The sequence below is a fragment of the Gorilla gorilla genome, chromosome 8 (assembly GCF_029281585.2).
Source record: "Gorilla gorilla gorilla isolate KB3781 chromosome 8, NHGRI_mGorGor1-v2.1_pri, whole genome shotgun sequence".
Classification (NCBI taxonomy): Eukaryota; Metazoa; Chordata; class Mammalia; order Primates; family Hominidae; genus Gorilla; species Gorilla gorilla.
The window spans coordinates 12,018,469-12,042,500 of record NC_073232.2 but is presented as its reverse complement, the minus strand read 5'-3'; the positions used below and the strand labels follow the sequence as shown (position 1 = coordinate 12,042,500).

The window sequence follows — 24,032 nt, the reverse complement described above, 5'->3', positions numbered from 1 at the left end:
CGCCCCACAGGTGCCCCGTGCACTCCATGCTTTCTGCCTCCCATGGGGAAGGACACACAGGTGGACGCCCCACAGGCGCCCCGTGCACGCCATGCTTTCTGCCTCCCTCCAGAGTTTCCTGCCATCTCCCTGTGAACCACTCCTCCCCGGCCCCTCCCAGGGGAGGCCCCGAAGCCTGGCCACTGGGATGAGGTTGTATTGCACACAGGCTCCAGCAGCAGAGAGTTGGGAGAGAAAACACGGTGCGAGCTGACACAGGGCCCAGACAGTGGGTTTCTGGCAGCTGCAGCTGCACCCGAAAGGCCTCACACTGCTGGGCCACCGTGGCTGCTTTCCCCGTCGTCCTTCCTATGCTCACGGCAGTCATGTGAGCCTAAAGAGGTCATGAAAGGAACATAGCGACCACTCCATGATGTGGATTAACTCATCCTCAATGGACTGGCTTTCTATTAAGCCCCAAATTAAAGACCCACCCGTAGAAAATGGTAGGGGTGGCTGTGTGGAGCCTGGAGCCAACAGTGCCTGAAGTCCACCTGCCAGAGTTAGGCACGCATGGGGCATTCTAACCAGGCTCACTCTGTCTCAGCCTCAGGTCTTAAATGAAACCTCTTCTGCCTTAAGTCTCAGCCTTCATAGAGGAAAACATGCCCCACGCTAACAGTCCATAGAGTGAAATACAAAGTGTGACAAACTGGAGACAGAGAAATGTTTTCACTTGCTTAAAATGCCGTCCCACTTGGGATCCTGATTAAAGCAATGCAGCCAGCATCGCCCGCTATCAATGGCCACGGGACCCGCATTACCTCCGAGAGTTTGACACACATCTGCTCCTCCCAGCCTTCCTCTGGTGGAGATTCTGGAAGGAACACCCAGTCTGCACCGCAGGCCAAGGCACTCACCAGGGCCAGGTACCTATGTGGACAAGGCAACAGCATCAACACCCCAGAAGGATCCTTCCCACCAGGGCAGCCCAGGCACCCCGCTCAGTGACAGACGTGCAGACCTAACGCCAGGTATGAAGCGGGATGCCGGCCCCTTCAGGACTTTCCACGGGAGCATTCAGGATGTGGGGTGCAGCCTCAGGGAGATGATGCTAAGGGTCCCCCGCCTGAACCGCATCCACCGGACCCACCGCAGGTACGTACCCACAATGTCGTCCCATCACCTCCAGAACGAAGGTCCTCTGGTGGCTGGAAGAGAAACAGAGGGAGCCCCGGACACAGCTCAGAAAGCAGAGAAACAGAGGGAGCACCCACTCAGTCCTGGAAACAGCTCAGAAAGCAGAGAAAAGGGGCTTTGACAGCTGAGTTAGCCAGGAGGCCTGCAGGGACCTAGGCTTCAAAAATGGTCCATTTTCTACTAAGGCAAACGCTATGCAGTAGCCTTCCAGACTCCTGCGAGGAAGGGGACTTGAGCCACCTCTGCGCTCTCCAGTTGCACGGTGGACACCTCCTGCCTGCCTGTGCCAGGACACACTCACACTCCCAGGCCCCGTGCTGGGCTCTTTCCCAGATACCTTCTCTATTGGGCACAGTCGGCAGCTGCTGTCGACAGCCACGGCTGGATCTCTCCCACGGAAACAAGTGAGTGCCAGACTCACTAACTGCTTAATGCCCAGAGACTGTGGGTCTTCCCAGAGAATGGAAAAATCCAACTGCTCCGAGCAGCCTTCCAACTCGGTGATTTTCCACCAACTGTGGGGTTCACGCCCACGCACTGAGAATGTCCAGTGAGGCATCACTGGGAACAGGACACGCACACAGAGGACTGGGAGGCGCCATGCTGGGGACTGGATTTGGGCACTCTCCCAGTCTCGAGCACCTCGTCCTTAAAGGGGAGACACTTATTCTATTTACCATTTCACATGGTTTCCATGCAAATTGCTTCAGAAATTGTACGGTGCGCCCCACAGTCATTAGTGATAACCTGCTGAGCCTAGAGCATCTCGGATCAAACGCTGTGGCCCCCACGACACTTCGTGAATCTGTAGGTTACACAGGGCAGGACATCGCTGGCTGCATTTCTAATGAGTGGTGTGGAAAATCCACACGACAGTTTCCTGCTTGCCACTCCTTCCGGAGACGTTTGGGTAGGACATTTAGATGGTAATTACTTTATTTCTTCCTTCCAAATTCTAATAAACTGTTTTCTATCATCAGGTTAAAAACAAGGAATGTTTTAAAATTAAAAATGAAAAGTAGACCAGAGAACAATGTTCTGGCAATAGCTCCTAAAAGTCAAGTTACGAGACCAGCACCAGGACACCCAATCTGCAGAATGTTCTAGAGCCCGTGGTAACGTCTGAGCTGGGCACACATCGGGCCCCACTGGCCTCCCGCCGGTTCCTCTGAGTGCTTTACCTCTGGGCCGTGGTCATGATGGCGTCGACGACCTCGATGATCCTGTGCAGGGCGGAGTCCGTGCCGATGGTCATGTCGGTGCCGCAGAAGTCGTTGTCGATGGAGCCCACCATGCCCACCACATTGAGGTAGGCGTACTTCTGCACGGCCTCCTTATCGATCTGGCCTGCGCGGGGAGCAAACAGCACATCTCATCGCCGTAACCATGGCGCGTTCGGGGGGTGCCCCACTAGGGGTGAGGCAGAATGGCCGTGGGTAGAGAAATCAACCACTCTAAACTCTTTTGTTATTGGTATCATTTATTTATTATCATTTTTTTGAGACAGGGTCTCACTCTGTTGAACAGGCTGGAGTGCAGTGGCACCATCATAGCCCACTGCAGCCTTGAACTCCTGGGCTCAGGCGATCCTTCTGCCTCAGTCTCCTGAGAAGCTAGAACTATGCCTGGCTGATTTCTGAATTTTTTTTGTAGAGCCATACTCTATGTTGCCCAGGCTGGTCTTAAATTCCTGGGCTCAAGTGACCCTTCTGCCTTGGCCTTCCAAAGTGCTGGGATTATAGGTGTGAGCCACTGCCCTGGCCGATTCTTTATTTTCTCAGAACTTAAGGCAACCGGATTCTGCATAGTTAAGGAAAGAGAAGCCAGACAAAGCTGGCAGCAGTTACACACAATGGGCGCTGTCACCTGGCACTTAGACAAGAACAGTGGATTAGAAAAATAAAAGAAAGGATCCACATTTGCAATCGGTAAACAAACATCTGAGTAGTTCCTGGCAACAGCTTCAGAGAATGACACGGCTTTGAGCACGATACGTTACAATTACAGAATTAAGAATCTAAGACACTAGGCCAACTTCACACTGATTTCTCATGCATCTGTGGGAAGCTGGATCGTGGGTGAGCATCTACCTCACACTCAGGACAGACCTGGGCTGGGCAGTTCTGCATAAAGGGAATCGGAACCACTGAAGGGCCAGGGGCAAGCTTGGGCCCGGACTTGTGGCCACTGTCCCAGTCTGTGCACTCACTGTGCTGTGCCAGACAGGATGAGGTGGACAAGCGGGAACCGTGAGGCCTGGCTGCTTCCAATGGGCAGCCTTCTCCATCCCCTACAGGGATGTTCACAAACCTGGGGACAGCTGCTTTGCCTCAATGCCGCCTCTCATCGAGTTGCTGTTAAACAATATGCTTCCCTGGTCATATTTAATATTGCACTGAAATTATATAACCGCTTCAAGGGAGAAAAACTACACTTTGGGAGGCTGAAGCGGGTGGATGACCTGAGGTCAGGAGTTTGAGACCAGCCTGGCCAACATGGCGAAACCCTATCTCTACTAAAAATAAAAAATAAATAAAAAAATTTAAAAAAAGCTGGGTGTGGTGGCGCATGCCTGTAATCCCAGCTACTTGGGAGGCTGAGGCAGGAGAATTGCTTGAACCCAGGAGGCAGATGTTGCAGTGAGCCGAGATCGTGCCACTGCACTCCAGCCTGGGCAATGGAGAGAGACTCTGTCTCAAAACAAACAAAATCAAACAACCAAACAAAACAAAAATAAACCACATACACACAGGGCTCTCAGAAACGCTTTCCTAAGTAGTGCCGAAGTTGGTACCGGATGATGTATCGGCAGAGATTTATCGTCTAAATAAATTAAAGTCCTGTGGCAACTTCAGTGTTAAAGGACCCCAGCGAGCTGGAGGGATACAGTGTGAGGGCTGAAAGGCGGATGCTAGTGTCCCAGGCTGCTGGGGACCCGGCTCGCCCCACGGCTGAGTGGCCGTTTGATTCCTCATCTGTAAATGGGATGATCTAAAACCTGGCTTAGATGGCTGTCGTGAGGATTCCATAAAACTATCTGTGTAAAAGGTCGAAGGGTGCCTGGCACATGGTAAGGTTAAATTACTAGCATTCTTACGATCATTGCTGTTGTTTTTTGAGATCATAAAAAGTCCTGAGATGGTGACCTGTAAGATCTGTGAGAAGAGGTGCTTCTGCCACAGTGAAGAGGGAAACGTGTCTGTTCCAAAGCTCTGAAACAGGGAGAAAACCCGCAGGACAGAGGAGCAGGTGGACACTCACCGTTCCTGGCCAGCTCCTCCAGCAGCCCACTCCACTCCTTCCGGAACAGGTTGGCCCCGGTGAGGCTCCCGTCCCCGCCGATCACACACAGGTTGGTGATGCCACGCTGCAGCAGGTTGCAAGCAGCCTTCAGGCGGCCTTCCCGCGTGCGGAAGGCCTGGCACCGCGCACTGCCAATGATCGTCCCGCCCTGGGAAAGACACCAGCTAATTTATCTCCTCTCAGGCTGACAGAGAGCCAGGTGGATGGCACACACAGGCCGACTATAAACATGGGGTGCTGGAATTTACATTTTTCTCATTTTCATCTTGTGAGTTAGTAACTAGCTATGAAAGACTGTGATTTTCCTGTTTTTCGTCCCAGACCAGCATTCCATGGACAAAGACAGGCGCATGACACCCAGGAGGAGCCAGGGAGGGTGCAGAGCCAGACACACGGCAGCCATCAGTTAAATACATGGAGCAGGAACCAGCCTGCGGTGTCACAGCAGCCGCCTCAGCACCGGCCAACGAGCTCGACCAGGTGCACGTGGAACCAAAGACAAGCCCCCTGACCACCAGAGCATGCCGGCCAGCACAAGGGAAGCAGTGTGACCAGCAGCCAGGCTTCTCCCTCCAGTCACCCCTTACAGCACCTGCAAGTAAAACCAGCAGGAACCTGGGGCCAGGGGGATTTTTTTTTTTTTTTTTTTGCACCACATACCCGCTGCCCCTTTTAAAGAGCTACATCTTCAGGATCTTAAATTCTTTCATCCAAACTTCCAGGGGATGTAGATCATGATTCGTCACACTTGGTTTTCCAAAAACTAAGAATTGTTGGTGGGATCCACAAATGCAGGATTTCTTTAAATAAAACCATGAATGCACCAACAAACTCCATCCGTACGGGATCCCTAAGCGCATGCTGACTTTGTCAAGCAAGGTGCTCATAAGCACAGCAGGGGTTGTCTCTGCACTGGAGGCAAAGCTCTCCCTGACTTCGGTCTGCAGGCAGCTCCCAGGAGACCCCTGCAGTGATGTGAGTGCGTGTTTCGATACACCAATGGTGCACACACACAGCTCATTTTCACATACAGAGACTTACTAATATTCCGAATCCCAGAAAAGCTCCTATTTTTACATGAAACCTACCACCATTTAATGTATCAAAACATTATGAAAAGGTTACAAAAACTGAAATTCACTCCACACGATCCTAAGTCACTGGCACCAAGTGTGACCGAGACCACTTACAACCCAACCCCCAAGGCAGGTGAGGGTGGGAGCACAGAGCAGGGCAGGGGTGCTCTCTGGACTCTGCCTGGACAAAAACCTGGGGGGCAGCACGAGAGCCAGCACAATGGGAGCTAGAGCCAGCAACCCAGAAACTCCAACCAAAGAGACGAGGTGGCCGCAACTCAGGAATGAAACCAGGATAACTGGGCTGCAGAGGAGTGGGTGCCATTCCCATTCTCTCACTCACTCTCTTTCACATACACACACACACCACACACACCTACACATACAAGGACACCACATATACACACACCCCACATACAGATACACATTCACTAGCCAGAAATTCACAGTTAACACATACACACGGGCACACCACACATACACACTCAGACTCACACACTTACATACAGACACACACCTACATATAGACACACACCAAACTCACACAGTTACATGCACACCGAGATTCACATACCACATACACCACACACAGAAACACAGACTCACTGATACATACACACTTCAACTCTCCGTTCACATCTTATCTTCCTCCGTCAATCACGACCGCAGAATGGAAACGCTCCCCTGTGTGAATTCAGCCCACACTCTCCCGATGTTTTGCAAACGTTGCTCCACCTAACTTCCGTGGTTGTCAAAATTCCCTCCACCTCTCTTCTGATGTGTCAGAGCTCAGGAGGCGCCCAGTGCAGAGAGAGCCTGGACCAGCACGAAGGTGTGGGCCCCATGAGCGTCTTCAGTGGGGAGGCACCGATTTACTCAAAGTGAGTCACAGATTAACACATGCATTTCTAAAAATCAAACCACAAGTAAAGAGCTGCTCACAAAGTCTGTTCTGTCCACATAATCTCTATTTCTCAACTGATCTGAGCTCAAGTGTTCTGGGAATTTACTAGACGTAAAAGAGTCTCTAACTCAGAGAACCCTGTGGATGCAGCCCAGTACCTACCACTTGCAGGATGCTGGAGACGCTCTCCCAGTCGGCCTCTGCGATGTTTGAGCCTCCGTCCACCATGCCCTGGTAGCCCTAGGGGAGAAAGGGAGAATCTTAAAAATGAGAAACTTCACTAAATGGGAAGTGATCCTTAAATTATATAAAACGGGAAAAATGACAGTGAATGTCAGTTCCTCAGCATCCACTGGTCAGAAGACAGGGCAGTTCCAGCACTGGATAAAAGCAGTGAATTGTGGGAAAGTCCTCACCTTGAGTCCCTAGTAATGGGAACGTCTGCCTAGACTCAGCCTCACAGTGCAATGAGGAATCAAGCCATTCTCCTATGGCCCAGCGTTTCCCGAGAGGTTGAAAGGGTCGTGTTTCCCTAGAGGTTGAAAGGGGTCACGTTCACCCAACGTGTTTGTCATACTTCAGCACAAACTCACAGGCACACAGCACTGTCGAGCACGGGACATACATGGGAGCATTTTGTCAGGGGCTCCGCCTGCCAAGGCAACCCGGGCCACTTGGGATGTATGTTGAATATTATTAAACAGCACAGCTGAATAATAATTGTCTACCTTACCCTCCGTTAATGACACGGTGCTGCGTTAGGGAATCAGATATCAGTATGTGAGGACACATTGGTAGAAGAAGCCCAAGGACAATTACCTTTTTTTTTTTTTTTTCAGACGGAGTCTCACTCTGTCACCCAGGCTGGAGTGCAGTGGCGTGATCTCGGCTCACTGCAACCTGCCTCCCGGGTTCAAGTGATTCTCCTGCCTCAGCCTCCTGAGCAGCTGGGATTACAGGTGCCTGCCACTGCACCTGGCTAATTTTTGTAGCTTTTAGTAGAGATGTGGCTTCACCTTGTTGGCCATGCTGGTCTCGAACTCCTGACCTCGTGATCCGCCTGCCTCAGCCTCCCAAAGTGCTGGAATTACAGGCGTGAGCCACTGCGCCTGGCCGACAATTACCTTTCAATGCTAAATGCATCCCCATCTTTTTCTCCACGGAATATATAAGATCAGGAAATGCAGCAATGCCCACTGGTAACTTCATCTACATAACTCACTTTCCACAGCATTTAATCTTAAGAAGGAATAACTATTAAGGATTTAGAAAAGTTCATGATAGATTATTGTTGGATCCATAAGCCCACCTTAGTGAGGGTCTGGAGGACAGAAAAAAAGGAAGAAAGGTTTTTAAAATTGAAATGACTCATAGATTATGGAGTTCTATATATAAATTAATCAATAGTGCAGGCACCTTGATAGCTGGCCAATTTGTATACTTATATTTATAAATGTAAATTTCCACCAGAAATATTATATATACATGTGTGTTTATTTTATTTTGAGACAGAGTCTTGCTCTGTTGCCCAGGCTGGAGTGCAGTGGCACGATCTCGGCTCACTGCAACTTACATCTCCCAGGTTCAAGCAATTCTCCTGCCTCAGCCTCCGGAGTACTTGGGATTACAGGAACACACTACCACATCTGGCTAATTTTGTTTTTGTTTTAAAGTAGAGACAGGGTTTCACCATGTTGGCCAGGTTGGTTTCCAACTCCTGACCTCAAGTGATCTGCCTGCCTGGGCCTCCCAAAGTGCTGGGATTACAGGCGTGAGCCACCATGCCTGGCCACACGTGTGTTTATAATTTAGTGTCATACATGTAATAAACAAGAAAGGAGAAAACAGTCTGGAATGGAACAGAATCCAAAACAGAGCTGGTTCATTTCAGCGCTGGCAGCCCCGTCTGCATCTGCTGAGACCCCCCAGGCACCCAGGCACTGGCTCACAGGCTGGTACAGGGACTGCCCATCACCAGGCCCCCTACCTCCATGGCAAAACAGTGGAACATCTTCTAAACACAGCCCAGTCTCACTCTAGGGATTATGATTATTATTATTATTGTCTCCCCTTGCTCTGAAAACAGATTTCCCTTGCAGTGCAGATGAGCCCAGTGTAGCCGTCCCCCGGAGGGCGAGGGTGAGCAAGTGTGAGGTCGGATGCAGACCTCGCCTCTGCACAGGGCACCCTGGGAGGCACCGTTTATGTTCTGTCCTGCTGCGGATGCTCTGTCCACACAAGGACTCACTAGTAACAGACGGCCACGTGCAAAGCCATGAATGACTCTTGGAGGTCATAATCCTTAGAATATTGTAAGTACAATAGGTAGGTAGGCGGGTGGGTGGATATGTAAATAAAGAGATAACCTAGCCTTGGGGTTGCATTTTTAGTGATCTCTACCACCCCAAACTCGCAGGTGTGTTTTTTTGTTTTTTTGTTTTTTTTTTTTTTGAGACAGAGTCTCGCTGTGTCACCCAGGCTGGAGTGCAGTGGCGTCATCTTGGCTCACTGCAAGCTCCGCCTTCCGGGTTCCTGCCATTCCCCCACCTCAGCCTCCCTAGTAGCTGGGACTACAGGCGACTGCCACCACGCCCGGCTAATTTTTTGTATTTTTAGTAGAGACGCGGTTTCACCATGTTAGCCAGGATGGTCTCGATCTCCTGACCTCGTGATCCGCCCGCCTCGGACTCCCAAAGTGCTGGGACTACAGGCATGAGCCGCCGCGCCCAGCCTCCCAGGTTTCTGCTAAGAATTATGCTTCATTCTGCACGCACAACAGAGCGCTCCATTCTTCAGGTCTGGGAGCAACCCTGAACAAACTGCCATCTGCAGTGATCCTGACTTTCCAGATTGACTTCCATGAAGCTCGGGGGGCAAGGAAACAAGGAAGCAGGCATGTAGCCTGGGCCAAAGAGTCGGAGCCTGCACCACCATGAAACGGACCCTTCTTAGAGGCACGACGTCCCATCCTCCAAGCCCACATCTCAGGAGGAGAGAAAAGATGACCCATGATAGGGCCTGAACTGCAGCAGAAACCGGGACCTCCCTGAGAGGACTGGGATGTAGAGTGGCCGTAAACCTGGGACTCCGGCAAAACTGAAACAGACAGTTCCTAAATTCCCACACCCAGAGCTGCTGCGGTCATTTCTGTGCATGCAGTTTTTTTGGTAAATAAAGAGACCGAGGGGAAGGCGCCAGTCCCGGCCGCCGCCCTGCTGAAGAGGATGCCAAGGCCGCTGCAGCATCCTGAGGCCGTCTCAGGCCCAGGAGTCAACCATGCACTCCTAACGGCATCAGCTTTCAGAGTATTCCTGGAGCACGCGCTATCCCGGACGTTGCTTCCAAGTCAACCGCCACCCAGCATTTTACTAGTTAATATGCCATAGTGGGAACCATACAATTTCCTTTCCCTGCGTGAGTTCACAGAATTTAAATACGGATTTAATCAAACATGTTAACGAATCCTCTTGCTTCTAGAGTAGTAAGAAAACTGCTCTGCAAACCACAACATTTTGAAAAGTAAAATGTTCTCTGAAAGTAATTTCATTATTTTGTGTTGCATAGATGCATGTGGCAAAGAAAGCAATTAAAAAATAGAAGGGGAGGGCTTTCTGAGTGCCACCTCCAATGCTCCCTGTCTAGTGCATGCGTGATCTAAGTTGCTAGGAAATGACTCATTCTTTAATTTGCAAAGTCACGACGCCCATGGAACATGTGAAAAGCAACTACCAACCACAGTTCTAAGCTGTCTTTCACCAACAAGGAAGACATTACTAATTTAGGAAGACTCATTTTGCCCAAACGTACTACAACGTAGAAATTCAGATGAGTTTTCTCTTTTGAAGTCTTCTTAGAAGGCTGAATATTTATCTTACTACAGCCAAAGCCCAGACGTTTCCTAAAACACCCTTTTGGAATTTGCCTTCCAAGCCAGTTTTATGACTCACATAGGAAAAACAGAGCATAAAACCTTTAACCTTATCTCAGTTTTTTGGCCAAAGTAACATTCTCTGTCTTGTTGACTCTGACTCACAAGATGAACCTTAGAGCTCCTCGCTGGCTGTATCGGATCCATCGTCGGACAGAATTTTTTACGTTGAGTCATTCGATCACATCTAAGAACATGCCACAGGCTCTGAAGTCATTTCAACTTATTCGAAATTGTTTTGAGCTGTGTCAAAATAACCACAGCCTTCTAACCATGTAGGAGATCGTTCTATATGTAGAGGTGGTTTTGACTAGAATTTTTAGGCAATCGCCGAATCCATCATAAATGGAGTAAGCTAGTTCACCTATGTGCGTAGTTCACCTATGCGCGGCTTTCTCGGACATCTCATATGTAAGTTTTTTTTTTTTTAAGTTACAGACAAAGGGAAATTATACCGTTGTGTTGCAGCAGTAGGCTTTTTCTTTCAGAATGCTTGTTGCATGGGTCCCTGTGTCTTCTCAACTGGATAATGCTTTTTTCCAGTCTGATTTCCTGAATTCTTCACTCAACTAACTCCAAATGGTGAACATTCCAACTACCAGAATAAAACAAGCTCCTGGAGATAACAGACTTTAAAAGTGTCTTCCAGATAGTGTTATCACCAGCTTCCTGCAGACATAGTTACTGCATTCAGAGATTTAGGGGCTTTACTGCTTCTGAGTAAATACTATTTTTTTTTGTTTCCTACAGAATCAAGCTTTCCCTAGTTTAATCCTTTCCCTCCTCCACAGAACCTAAAGCTACAACATTCCTTAATAAATTAAAGCATTTCACTTTTAGAATTCAGAACAAGCATGCAGAGAGGTCAGCTCTGAACGGCTCTCTAGGCTTAGACTCGGGAAACACCAGCGTTCCAAACTAGGTGTGCGAGAAAGAGAGGCGGCAGGAATTTCTCTATGTCAATGGTTTTCAAAGGCCAGGAATCGTGGCTTTATCCTGTCTCTAGGAAATTCAGAGGCAGAGCCTGAGATTAAACAGCCCCATGCCAACACACATCCCAAGCCCTGCTCACCTCCCCACCAACACTCTGAAGGAACGCTCTTGTCCAGAGACCCTACCAATCACCCCAGCAAAGCACCCTCACTGATTTCATTACTTGATAGAAAATTTCTATAGAGCAGCCTCAGGATTTCTTCTTGGGAGACTCAGTCAACTGTTAAATTCTAAAATAGGTTAGAACACGACACACCATCCTGTGGTCCTGCACTTGCTTCTTTGGAAGACCAATAATGCAACAGCATGATGTATTTAGCCCTCTGGCATCACAGATTTCTTTAAGCCAAAGCTAAGAGTGCACAGTTCGGTAAGTTGTACAACCAACAGCCCCAGCAGGAGCGAGGCCGGTCGCCCTTCCTCCCCTGTAGAAAGAGGGTCCCAAGCACTGGCCTGGCAGTGACCTTACAGCAACCCCCCCTTGAGGCTCATTCAGCTGACCACAGTGGTGAGGAGGCGGTGTTGAAGGGAGATGGTGGTCTTCTGCAGTTTGAAATGTTGACTGAAACTAGATTGTCTGAAGCCACAGGCAATGGTGTAAATGGTGGTGGGATGAAGGCAGATCATACATGAAGAATTCAGCATGGGACCTGGCTGGCATATAAACATGTAATAAAAGATAATGCTAGGACGGAAGCGGTGGCTCACGCCTGTAATCCCAGCACTTTGGGAGGCCAAGGCAGGCAGATCACAAGGTCAGGAGATGGAGACCATCCTGGCTAACACGGTGAAACCCCATCTCTACTAAAAATACAAAAAATTAGCCGGGTGTGGTGGCGGGCGCCTGTAGTCCCAGCTGCTCGGGAGGCTGAGGCGGGAGAATGGCGTGAACCTGGGAGGCGGAGCTTGCAGTGAGCTGAGATTGCGCCACTGCACTCCAGCCTGGGTGACAGAGCAAGACTCTGTCTCAAAAAAAAAAAAAAGATAATGCTTGTTCCTGTGGTTATCGTCACCCTGGATGCATCAATTTTGTTGGACAATGTTCGAACGATAGGCAGGGAGTGCAGAGCAGAACCAGGCCACCTGAACTGGCCTTTTAGGAGTCAGCCAGCTTGGTGAGCACACACGCGTGTTAGTGGAAGGCATGGGCTCTGGTAAAGACCCTGTAGAGTCAGGTCGGGAACAGCTACACGTAAGAAACTGCACAGTGCTGTGCTCAAGCGTCACTTATTTTTAGACAGAAGTGGAGTGGTTGAGTAGTTTTCACTTCAAGGAAGTTAACGGGCAGAAATAGTTATGTTTAAAACATCAAAGAGATGTGACTGAACGGGATGTGGACAACCTTGCTTGGTCTTTCAACACTGTTAGGGGAAGGTGGGGGTGACAGTCAGGGATGGGAGGGGTGAGAGAGATTTAAAAAAAAAATCAGACACAGCCCCAGAAGCCAGGGCCAATGCTGTCACCTGCTCTTTGTCTTGCCAACTAGTTTCCACGGCCAGCCCCTTCCACACATCCCAGGAGCGGGAGCTCAGGCTTCCGTGGTCACCCCCCTACCCCCATCCACACATCCCAGGAGCTCAGGCTTCCGTGGCCACCCCCATCTACACATCCCAGGAGCTCAGGCATCCTCCAGATTAGGAGAGGTCCCCCACACCCCCTTCCTCAGACAGGGGAGCACCAGCACTTCTGGGGAAAAGGGTTTATTTTGGGTCACAAGTGTGAGATTTCTCACTTTAAAAATTGTAAAAGCAGGAGCTTCATTTTATCCCAAAAGAAATATTTCCTGTGGCAAATGAAGGGTTTCTATCAGGAAGGGAAAGGTTTTTTTCCCCATATTTTTTCAATTTTATTGACACATATAATTTTACATATTTGTGGGGTACATGTGAGTATCTGTTGCATGCACAGAACCTGTAATGACCAAATTAGGGTACTGGGGTGTCCGTCACCCTGGGTATTTTTTAACTTCAACCCATTCAGAACATTTCCAGTCCTCTCCCACAGCTGCTCTGAAATACATTAATACAATACGCTGTTGCTAACACAGCCAGCCTACCCCGCTATCAACACTGGAACCTACTCCTTCTATCTAAGCATATGTTTGCACCCATCCACCTCTCTGCATTCCCTCCTGTCCACACCTCCTTCCCAGCCTCTGCTATCTATCATCCTCTTCTCCACCTCCACGAGACCAACTAAGGAAGGGAAGCATGATGTCAATCAATTCATTGATAAGTTAATGGTTTGTTTATCGGTATAGTAAGTCAAGCTGTAATGCTCAGGGCCGAAACAAGGGAAGCTAAGATCACATGCTGATATTTCAAGCTCAGAAGGGTTGGCCAGTCTGGGTGCAGGAACAGGGCTGCTGACCGGGGGCCATGGGGAGATGGAGACCCTCGGGCACCTGAGCTAAGTTTGGGGGCCGGTGGCAGGGGTCAGGTGACACAGGCTCCATGGCAGCACATCTGGGAAGACCAGAGGCTGGATGCTGATGCTGTTCCAACACCCCTTATCCTTTCAACATAAAAAGGCATCACTTATCTGACACCCTTTGAATGTGTTGTTTGTAATCATGGAAAAAACTAGCGATAAAATGATCAGAATTATTCCTAGCCTTTCTTTAGGGTGTGGACTATGACAAAGACAGCTTTGATATTGTTTACAAACAGCTGTCCAGAGCAGAACCAAACTTTAAAACAAACAAAAAATTAAGATAAAAGACTTTTTTCTTTTTCTTTTTTGACACAGTCTCGCTCTGTCACCCAGGCTGGAATGCAGTGGCGCAATCTAGGCTCACTGCAACCTCCACCTCCTGAGTTCAAGCCTCAGCCTTCCAAGGATTACACCACGCCCAGCTACCTGTTGTGTTTTTAGCAGAGACGGAGTTTCGTCATGTTGGCCAGGCTGGTCTTTAACTCCTTACCTCAAATGATCCATCCGCCTCAGCCTCCCAAAGTACTGGGACTACAAGTATGAGCCACGGTGCTCGGCAAGAATCTTAAGTGAGTCATATTTGAAGAGCTATAATGATATGAACAATTTTTTAAATCTGCAGAAGAATATTCAACAACAGGATATGAAATTCATGAATGAAACCAAATGCAAGGAGCCGACTGTTTTCTGCAGCCACAGTGGCAGCCCTGGATTAACCAACTGACTCGCCCCAGCTTGGTTTTGACCCACCAGAGCCAGGGTAGTTTACCCTGGGCACGGCCTTTGGGTCAAAGCATCTGATATACTTAGTATCATAATCTCCAAGAAGCTAAAGCCATTTGTAGGCTTCTAAGGAAAAACCTTAGCTTAAGAGAAAAAAGAAAGAAGCAACAATTGGTTCACCAGGTAGAAAGGAATGGGTTAACTGGCAAACCCTCCCTGAGTCTCCCTGGAATGCAGCCCAAGGCTTGGCATGCTTCACACGTAGGCTTGGCCCAGGTTTATAGGAGCGCAAGCAGCGGCCAGACAGCAGAGCTCCGTCGATGAAGGCCAGGCTTTCAGCAGAAACGCCACTGTTCCCAGGTTAATACTTTCTTCACACATGCACTACTAAAGGAAAAAACAAACCCCTTTAATTAATAGTAACCTGTTTAACCGTCCTGGTCTGTTGGTAACCTAGAGAGCTCTAGGTTAGAAACTAGAGTATCGGTGGAAAAATCTGTTGCATAAATTACTGAGTCATACTTAAAAAAAATACAACATAATATCCCCTCAATTTGAGCCCAAATAGGTCTAGAACAGTGGTCCCCCAAAAGAGTGATTTTCCCCCCATAGGACATTCGCTGATGTTGGAGATACTGTAAGGACATCTTTGACTGTCATGACTATGGGGTAGGTGGACACAGGGGTGCTGCTCAGCATCCTGAGATTCAAAGGACCCCCCAAGAATTGCCCACCCCAGATGCCATCGCCCTGACACTCAGAGAGAAGCCCAGCCTGTGGGTATGACGCAGAGAGCAGGCCGGGGAGGGGGCTGGGCCTCTTCAGTGCAGAGCCATCTATGAATAGATGTGTTCAGGTGCAGACCCCGTTTCCCTACCTGGCCACACACCCATGGAGTCAAAGGCATGCGCATCTCATCCCTGAAAAGCAGTCAAACAGCTCCTCTGCCCCGTTAGTCTCAAGACTTTTCCAAGTCCTTTCTACCAGGGAGACAGGAGGGCAAACACCATTTCTACTGCACAGATGAGCACACAGAAATGAAAGGCTGATTTATGCATCCACAGTCACTGGAGTACATCCTGCAGGCCCACGATGGCTCACCCAAAACCCAGGACTGAGAGGCACGCCAGGACTCAGAAGGCTTGGGATTTTAAAAAGCAGGCTTTCTAATGGCTTAAAAATATTCCATTGCGTATATACGCCACATTTTATCCACGCACCCACTGATGGTCACTTAGACTGATTCCACATCTTGATACACAATGGAATATTATTCAGCCAATAAAAAAGAATGAATCCTGTCATTCTGAGCAACATGGATGGAACAGGCAGAAATCAGGTGAAATAAGCCAGGCACAGAAAGACAAATACTGCAATCTCTTACTCAGACATTTAAGCTTAAATAAAAAATTGATCTCATGAAGACAGAGTTAGGATCGATCTCGTGGAGACAGAACAGAATGATGGTTACCAGAGGCTGGGAAAAGTAGAAGGAAGCGGGGGTGTAAAGAAGGATGGTTAATGGGTAAAAAACAGTTTGAGATAGAAGGAATAAAATCCAGGGATGAGTGATACTATGGAGCGACTACAGTTAATAATGTATAATAATGTTTAATAATATATAATAATGTTACACATAATGTATAACATTGTATACGATATGTATAGTACATATATAATTCATATTATACATAATGTATAATAATATATACATAATATTCAAAATATTTCAAAATAACTAAAAAAGTAAAATTGGAGTGTTCCTAACACAAAGAAATGATTGTTCTTGAGGTGATGGATATGCTACTTACCCTGATTTTATCACGATGCATTGCATGCTTGTATGAGACAATGACATGCATAGAACTCCCCCACGAGCCAGCAGCCCCACTGCTGGGCATATACCCCGAGAAAGGGAATCGGCAGAAAGAGACCTCCGCACTCCTACATTCACTCCCCATCACAACAGCCCAGTGTGGAATCAGCGCCCATCAGCGGATAAATGGACAAAGAAAACATGGTGCACGCCCACAACACAACACCATTCACCCATAAAGGAGAAAACCCCGTCATTTGTGGCAATGGGGATGAAAGTGCTTTACTGTTAAGTGAAATAAGCCAGGCATATGGGCGTGGTGGTTCATACTTGTAATCCCGGCACTTTGGGAGGCCCAGGAGGGCAGGATCACCTGAGGTCAGGAGTTTGAGACCAGCCTGGCCAACATGGTGAAGCCCCATCTCTATTAAAAATAAAAAAAATTAGCCAGGCGTGGTGGTGGGTGCCTATAATCCCAGCTACTCAGGAGGCTGAGGCAGGAGAATCGCTTGAACCCGGGAGGCAGAGGTTGCAGTGAGCCAAGACTGGGCCATTGCACTCCAGCCTGGGCAACAGAGCAAAACTCTGTATTGAAAACGAAATAAGAAATAAGCCAGGCATAAAAAGAGAAACATTGCCTGTTCTCACTCATACGTGGGAGCTAACACAGTTGATCTCATAGAGACGAGAACTGCAATTATCAGAGGTATGGAAGAGGAGGGGTGGGGAAAAGAAAGGATAAAAGGGAAGAAAAGACTATAAATATATTTATTACTGAACTCTATGCCCACAAATAGTAAAGATGGTAAATGATATATGCATATTTTACTTCAATAAAATAAATTTTAAAAAATCACATGTACCCCACCCCATAAATAGGTACAACTATTATGTATCCATAATAATTAAAAATAAAAAATGTTTTAAAAAGCAGTGAGTGTTACTGCACCCATACTCTGGGCCCTTGGGAGTGCACGGCATCAAACCCACCCCTGCAGAGAGAGGTGGCAGCCGTCACCTCGGCTGAGTGACGGGATCACCCCCAGGCAATGCGCTGCAGGTCAGCCAGGGCTTTGCTGCCCAGTTAGGAAAACACTCACAGATTTTAGTGTGTTTTCTATCTTAGAATTAAAGACTTGGAACCACCCCAAATGCCCATCAATGATAGACTAGATTAAGAAAATGTGGCACATATACACCATGGAATACTTTGCAGCCATTAAAAAAGGATGAGTTCATGCCCTTTGTAGGGACATGGATGAAGCTGGAAACCATCATTCTCAGCAAACTATCGCAAGGACAAAAAACCAAACACCACATGTTCTCACTCATAGGTGGGAACTGAACAATGAGAACACTTGGACACAGGAAGGGGAACATCACACACCGGGGCCTGTTGTGGGGTGGGGGGAGGGGGGAGGGATAGCATTAGGAGATATACCTAATGTAAATGACTAGTTAATGGGTGCAGCACACAAACATGGTACATGTATACATATGTAACAAACCTGCACGTTGTGCACATGTACCCTAGAACTTAAAGTATAATGTTAAAAAAAAAAAAAAAGAATTAAAGATACAGGATTTTTATATCTGTAACAGCAAAATGATGATACCCTAAATGGATTCAACATTTATTGCTACAGCTGGTTATAGAACCCACCACTCATACAAAGTCCTGGCGGTCTGAGGGTCCATGAGAATTTATGTTCCCAAGACACCCAGAGGTAGGCTGATGCCCGGGCTACACTGGAGGGAGGTGAAGAAATGGACCCGTTCACTAGGATTTCCCACCTTCTGGGGCAGGTGGGGAGGGTGCCAGAGAGGAAATCTGGGCTCAAATGAGCTGATCCCCAGGCTGCTCCTATCTTCCTCAGTAAGATAGTTCCAAAAGCCTGATCATTCTTTGTGCCAAAATTCATAAACAGTCCATTCAGCTCTGCTCCTAGACAGCTTCGAAGGTGCAACTTACTATAAAAGTTATCATAAAAATTAGAATTCCCCCAAAACACCATTTGCACACAAGGATTCATTTTGGCCACATCTCAGCAGAAGAATTGCAGAAATTCCTTGAATTTCCCTAAAGGAAATGAGATCTCAGAGTCAGAACCCCTCCTTCCCCACCGAGGGCAGGGGCAGGAAGAGGCGCTGTCCCCGCCAGACAAGGTTGTCCAGACCTCGTCCAGACAGCGCCTGCGGCCATGGAGTCACATGGATGGGCCTCAGAGCCCCAGCCCTCCCAGCTGAGACAGAGAGAACATATGGGTTTTACCTCCCAAGAAAGCCCAGGGCCTCCGAGCCAGGTGAGGTGCCTCACACCTGTAATCCCAGCATGCACTTTGGGAGGCCAAGGCGGGCGAATCACTTGAGGTCAGCAGTTCAAGACCAGCCTGGCCAACATGTTGAAACCCCGTCTCTACCAAAAATACAAAAATTAGCCAGGCCCGTAATCCCAGCTAATCAGGAGGCTGAGGCAGGAGAATCACTTGAACCTGGGAGGTGAAGGTTGCAGTGAGCTGAGATCACATCACTGAACTCCAGCCTGGGCGACACAGGGCAAGACTCTGTCTCAAAAACAAACAAACAAACAAACAAACAGCAGAGAAAGGCCAGGGCCTCTGGGGTAGGCCTCCCAGTCTGTTCCATACCAACTCCTTAATTCTGGTACATACCACACAGACAGCAGGCACAGGTCTGAGGACATCTGAATCCCACCAGGAAACAGATGGGCGACTACAGCACACAGTGACCAATAAAAATCAGACACCTGACAGTTGCCACAAAAACACAACCTTTACATCAAGAGAGATTAAAGTGGGCCAGGGACTGCATCCAAGATTAGGCGCTCACACTCCCCTCGGCCTCACTCCCCACCCCTCCCCAACTAACAACATTCAAACCAAACACAGTGTGCGCTTGGTTTAGTGCAGGGTCCCTTGGCGTTGGTTCTACCAACATTTGGGTCTGGACCATTCTTTGTGGGGTGTGGTCCTGTTCATCTTAGGATGTGCAGTGGCATCACTGGCCTCTCCCCAGTACATTCCAGGGGCAATCCGTTCAATAATGGGACAATCAAAAAATGCCTCCAAACACTGGTAAACGTCCTAAGGGGGTAAATCACTCCCTACTCCTGGCTAGAGGCCAGGGGTCAGGGGCCGAACTCTGTTCCTGGCCCTGAACATGCTGAGTGGTGACGTGGAGAAAGTGAACTAAGATAAGTCGGCTTATCTGTGAAATAAGAGAAGTGATTTCCTTCCTTTCCTCTGCACCCAGAGTCCCTGTGAGTGTTCAGGCCGCCACTTCTGTGAGGGAACTAACTTCCACTCAACACACAACAGAGTCAGGGCCACGGGAACAGGAGCAGCCGTGAAAATCACAAGGCGTCCTGGGAAACATTCTGTGAACTACAAGTCTTCATGAATTTAAAAACATTTTGCGAATTATAACAGAAAAACCTCCTCTCAGGATACTCCATCCCCAAACAGCTTTTAAAACCACATTTCTGTACTAAGAGCACCTCTCGGGATGGGTGTGGTACTGTCTCCCAAAGTCCAAGGCAGATCACACCCACCCTCTCCCCCCCCCCCCCCCCCGACCCAAAAAAAGGCAGAGGGAAGGAATTCAGTATGCACATGCATATGCTGCAGCAGCAGCAGAAACTAAGCTGGCCTTCGTCAGGTGCGGGTGACCGCCACTTCTGGAAGTCTGTGTGCAAATTCCAGCGCTGGGGGCAGGGTGGAGGACAATGCTGGGGAGGGGGTGAAGGACAGTGCTTTGGCCCAGGGTGGAGGACAGTGCTGGGGAGGGGGTGGAGGACTCTCCTGGGGAGTGGAGTGGGGGACTGTGCTGGGGAGGGGGTGGAGGACTGTGCTGGAGAGTGGAGTGGAGGACTGTCCTGGAGTGGAGTGGAAGACTGTGCTGGGGAGAGTTGGAGGAATGTGCTGGGGAGGGGGTGGAGGACCGTGCTGGAGAGTGGAGTGGGGGACCGTGCTGGGGAGTGGAGTGGGGGACCGTGCTGGGGAGTGGAGTGGGGGACCGTGCTGGGGAGTGGAGTGGGGGACCGTGCTGGGGAGTGGAGTGGGGGACCATGCTGGGGAGTGGAGTGGGGGACCGTGCTGGGGAGTGGAGTGGGGGACCGTGCTGGGGAGTGGAGTGGGGGACCGTGCTGGGGAGTGGAGTGGGGGACCGTGCTGGGGAGTGGAGTGGGGGACCGTGCTGGGGAGTGGAGTGGGGGACCGTGCTGGGGAGGGGGTGGGGGACTGTGCTGGGGAGGGGGTGGAGGACTCTCTTGGGGAGGGGGTGGAGGACTCTCCTGGGGAGGGGGTGGAGGACTGTGCTGGAGACCGAGTCTACTGTGCTCATTCCACATCCCTGAGCAAGGGGCAACCGCCGCCAGGGCCAGGGTCCAGGCAGGGAAACTCAGGAGGGCAATCTGACCTTAAAAACACCCAAATATAAAATGATAAATACAACAGCCTGGGAATGCTACAGCTAGACCCTCCGTTAAAATTGCCCAAATCACATAAATACAAACAATAACCACGTAACCAGTTTAATTGAATAAAAGCAAACAACAACAACAAGAACAACAAAACCTCTTTCCAGCAAATGATAAACAAATGGATACACAGAGAAATGAGCAAAGAATAATAGTAGCAACCATTTCACCAAAGGGAAACATGGCTTAGAAAGCAGACAGGGGAATCCTGCCAGTGCTCAGACGGCCGCCGCACACAGCGGCACACAGCATCGTCATGGGAGCTAGAGCACTGCCTTCCCTGCGCAGGGCTGGGATGAGGCTGGACAGGTTTCAGGAATTACTTAGGCAAGAAGCATCCCAAGCCATCATGATGACTGTCCCTTTTAGCTCAGTCAGTGCCTGATATTAGGACCAAGGTATTAATACAAAACATCAAATTGCTTTGAATATTAACAGAGATCTTGCAGTGTTACAATAGCTTAAAAAATGGGGAGAAAGCTAAATAGTGCAATACCACGGGAATGGTGGAATACAGGGTCCATCATAAATGATGAGACATCAATTCAATGAGACAGTATGTTGACATTTAAAGCAACAGTTGGCCGGGCGCGGCGGCTCACACCTGTAATCCCAGCACTTTGGGAGGCCAAGGCAGGCAGTCAGATCACCTGAGGTCAGGAGTTCGAGACCAGCCTGGCCAACATGGTGAAACCCCATCTCTACTAAAAAACACAAAAATTAGCTGGGCATGGTGGCAGGCACCTTAATCCCAGCTACGTGGGAGGCAGACGCAGGAGAATCGTTTGAACCCGGGAGGCGGAGGTTGCAGTGAGCCAAAAATCAAGCCATTGCACTCAAGCCTGGGGGACAAAAGTGAGATTTCTCTCAAAAAATAAAATAAAATAAGTTAAAGCAACAGTCGTGAAACCTACGTAGTGAAAAGTCATGCCATAATCATAAACAAAAAACACAGTATACAGAACGTGTTTGCTGTACTTTTCCTAATGTGTGTGTTTCTTTCTGGTGTTTTACATATGTCATACTGAAGGAAATCAGACTAAAACACTAATAACCATTTTGGAGGCATTAAGTGATTTACAAAAATACCTTCTTCTCATTTTTAAAGCTATGTTTTATAAATTTAAACATTAAATATTTTACCTAATAATTTCTGAAATCAATACTGTGATCCAAACTCTATTGGTGCCTTCCTTTCAAATACTTTTTAGTCTTAAGTTGCCAGGACTTCAAAAGTGGCAGACAGGGAGTCACTCCTGCTATTTAACACATCAGCAGACACTAGGCATCCTTTCCACTTTACATGAATGATGAAAAGCTCAAAGGGGCTGTTTCTCCTCATTTCCCTAAATGTGTATTCAAATTCAGCCTACATTGGAAATTAACAAATCACTTCTACAGCAGTAAGAGCCTCAGACAAATACAACCAATCAACCAATACAACCAATTAGAGATCATTGGTTGATTTCTAATCCTATAAATCAACACCAGGAAGTTGATATCAACATGGCCTTTTGTGGCTGGGCACAGTGGCTCACACCTGTAATACCAAAACTTTGAGAGGCCAAGGCGGGTGGACAGCTTGAGGACAGGACTCAGACCAGCCTGGCCAACATGGTGAGACCCCTTCTCTACTAAAAATACAAAAAATTAGCTGGGTGTGGTGGTGGGCACCTGTAATTCCATCTACTCATGAGACTGAGGCAGAAAATTGCTTGAACCCAGCAGGTTGCAGTGAGCCAAGATTGTGCCTCTGAACTCCAGCCTGGACAACGGAGCAAGACTCTGTCTAAAAAAGAAAAAAAAAGAAAAAAGAAAATGGCTTTTTGGGCTCCCTCTCATCTCCTTTCTCCTCTTGCCTAACAAAAAACTTGCAGACCAGGAATCTGTCCCTGCAGACCAGGGGCTTCTGTGGGCTGAGGAAGGGCCCTGGCTGGCAGGATCTTGCTCCCCGCCCGCCTCTTCGGCTGTGCTCAGCACGGGGGAGGCAGGGGTGAGCGAGCGCCGGTGACTGCAGGGCTCTGGGCAGGTGGAAGAAGGGCAACAGGGGTGAGGGGCAGACACTGACCTCGTAGATGAAGTACACCTTGGCCCCCACGTAGATACCCATGCGCACCACGGCACGGACGGCAGCGTTCATACCTGCAGTGGAAACAGGAGCAAGAGTCACTGAAGAGCCCGGGGCAATTCTGGCTCTGCCACTAATTACCCATGACCATGGGTTCGTTTCCTAACCTCTCAATGCCTCATCTCCTAATATGAGAAATGGGTACACACACTCCTCTGGGATTAGGGTAAGGACTAAAAGAAACAGCCAACGTAACGCAAGGTACCCACATGCCCAGGCTGAATCAAAGAGCCCAGGGTACTTCCTGTTCAAAACATCACTGCCTGGACTTGGTACAAATTTGTAGGCCACTCCATTCAACCACAGAACGAAGTACAGAATAGGTGTTTATTTGTAGCTAGCCAAATTCTGTGTGTGATTTGAGAAGGAGATGAAAAATGGAGTATCGCATCACCAACTACCACTGCAAAAAAAAAAAAAAAAAAAAGAAGGCAGTGGGCTTCAACAGAAAACAAGTCATGCAATTTTATTATCAGTAAAGTTAAAATAAACCAGCATATTAGAAATAACCATACCTCATGAAGATAAAGGGAGGCCCCCCTTGAGAAGAACAGTGTTATACAATGTATCATAAGTCTGTTTACAATGTATCATAGAAGTCTGCTTACAATGTATCATCATATAAGTCTGCTTACAATGTATCATATAAGTCTGCTTATAATGTATCATCATATAAGTCTGTTTACAATGTATCATCATGTAGGTCTGTTTACAATGTATCATGTCTGTTTACAATGTATCATATAAGTCTGCTTACAATGTATCATAAGTCTGTTAGCCTCCACCTAGCTCTCCACTGCCGCTGGATTTGGGGGAGCTGAAGCCACTAGTGTCTCGGAACCACCTCTGGGCCTGGAGGGTCTGTCTTGCTGTCATGGCTAACGAGCACAGGCCCATCCGGAGAGGAGTGAAAAGGCACGAGGGCCGCACCCACAGCCATGCAGCGCTGCTGCTTAAGGATGAGGAACACCTGAGCCTTCAGTGCCTTTGCTCCCAAACACACCTGAGAGCACCAAGCTTCCTCCTCTGCAAAGTTAAATTTCAGAAACAG

General features: G+C 48.5%; 1 protein-coding gene across 3 annotated transcripts in view; it reads right to left on the bottom strand.

The window, feature by feature from the left end:
• The window catches only part of PFKP (phosphofructokinase, platelet), a 75,035-nt gene that overhangs the window by 37,161 nt on the left and 13,842 nt on the right, over positions 1-24,032 (bottom strand). For all 3 annotated transcript variants that reach the window (XM_055353368.2, XM_031015326.3, XM_031015327.3), the window contains exons 2-7: positions 22,922-22,995; positions 6,625-6,702; positions 4,441-4,630; positions 2,361-2,526; positions 1,146-1,190; positions 804-912 (exon numbers count right to left, since the gene is read on the bottom strand). In XM_055353368.2, the coding sequence (XP_055209343.1) occupies positions 804-912; positions 1,146-1,190; positions 2,361-2,526; positions 4,441-4,630; positions 6,625-6,702; positions 22,922-22,995 (662 nt within the window). The remainder of the gene's footprint in view (positions 1-803; positions 913-1,145; positions 1,191-2,360; positions 2,527-4,440; positions 4,631-6,624; positions 6,703-22,921; positions 22,996-24,032) is intronic.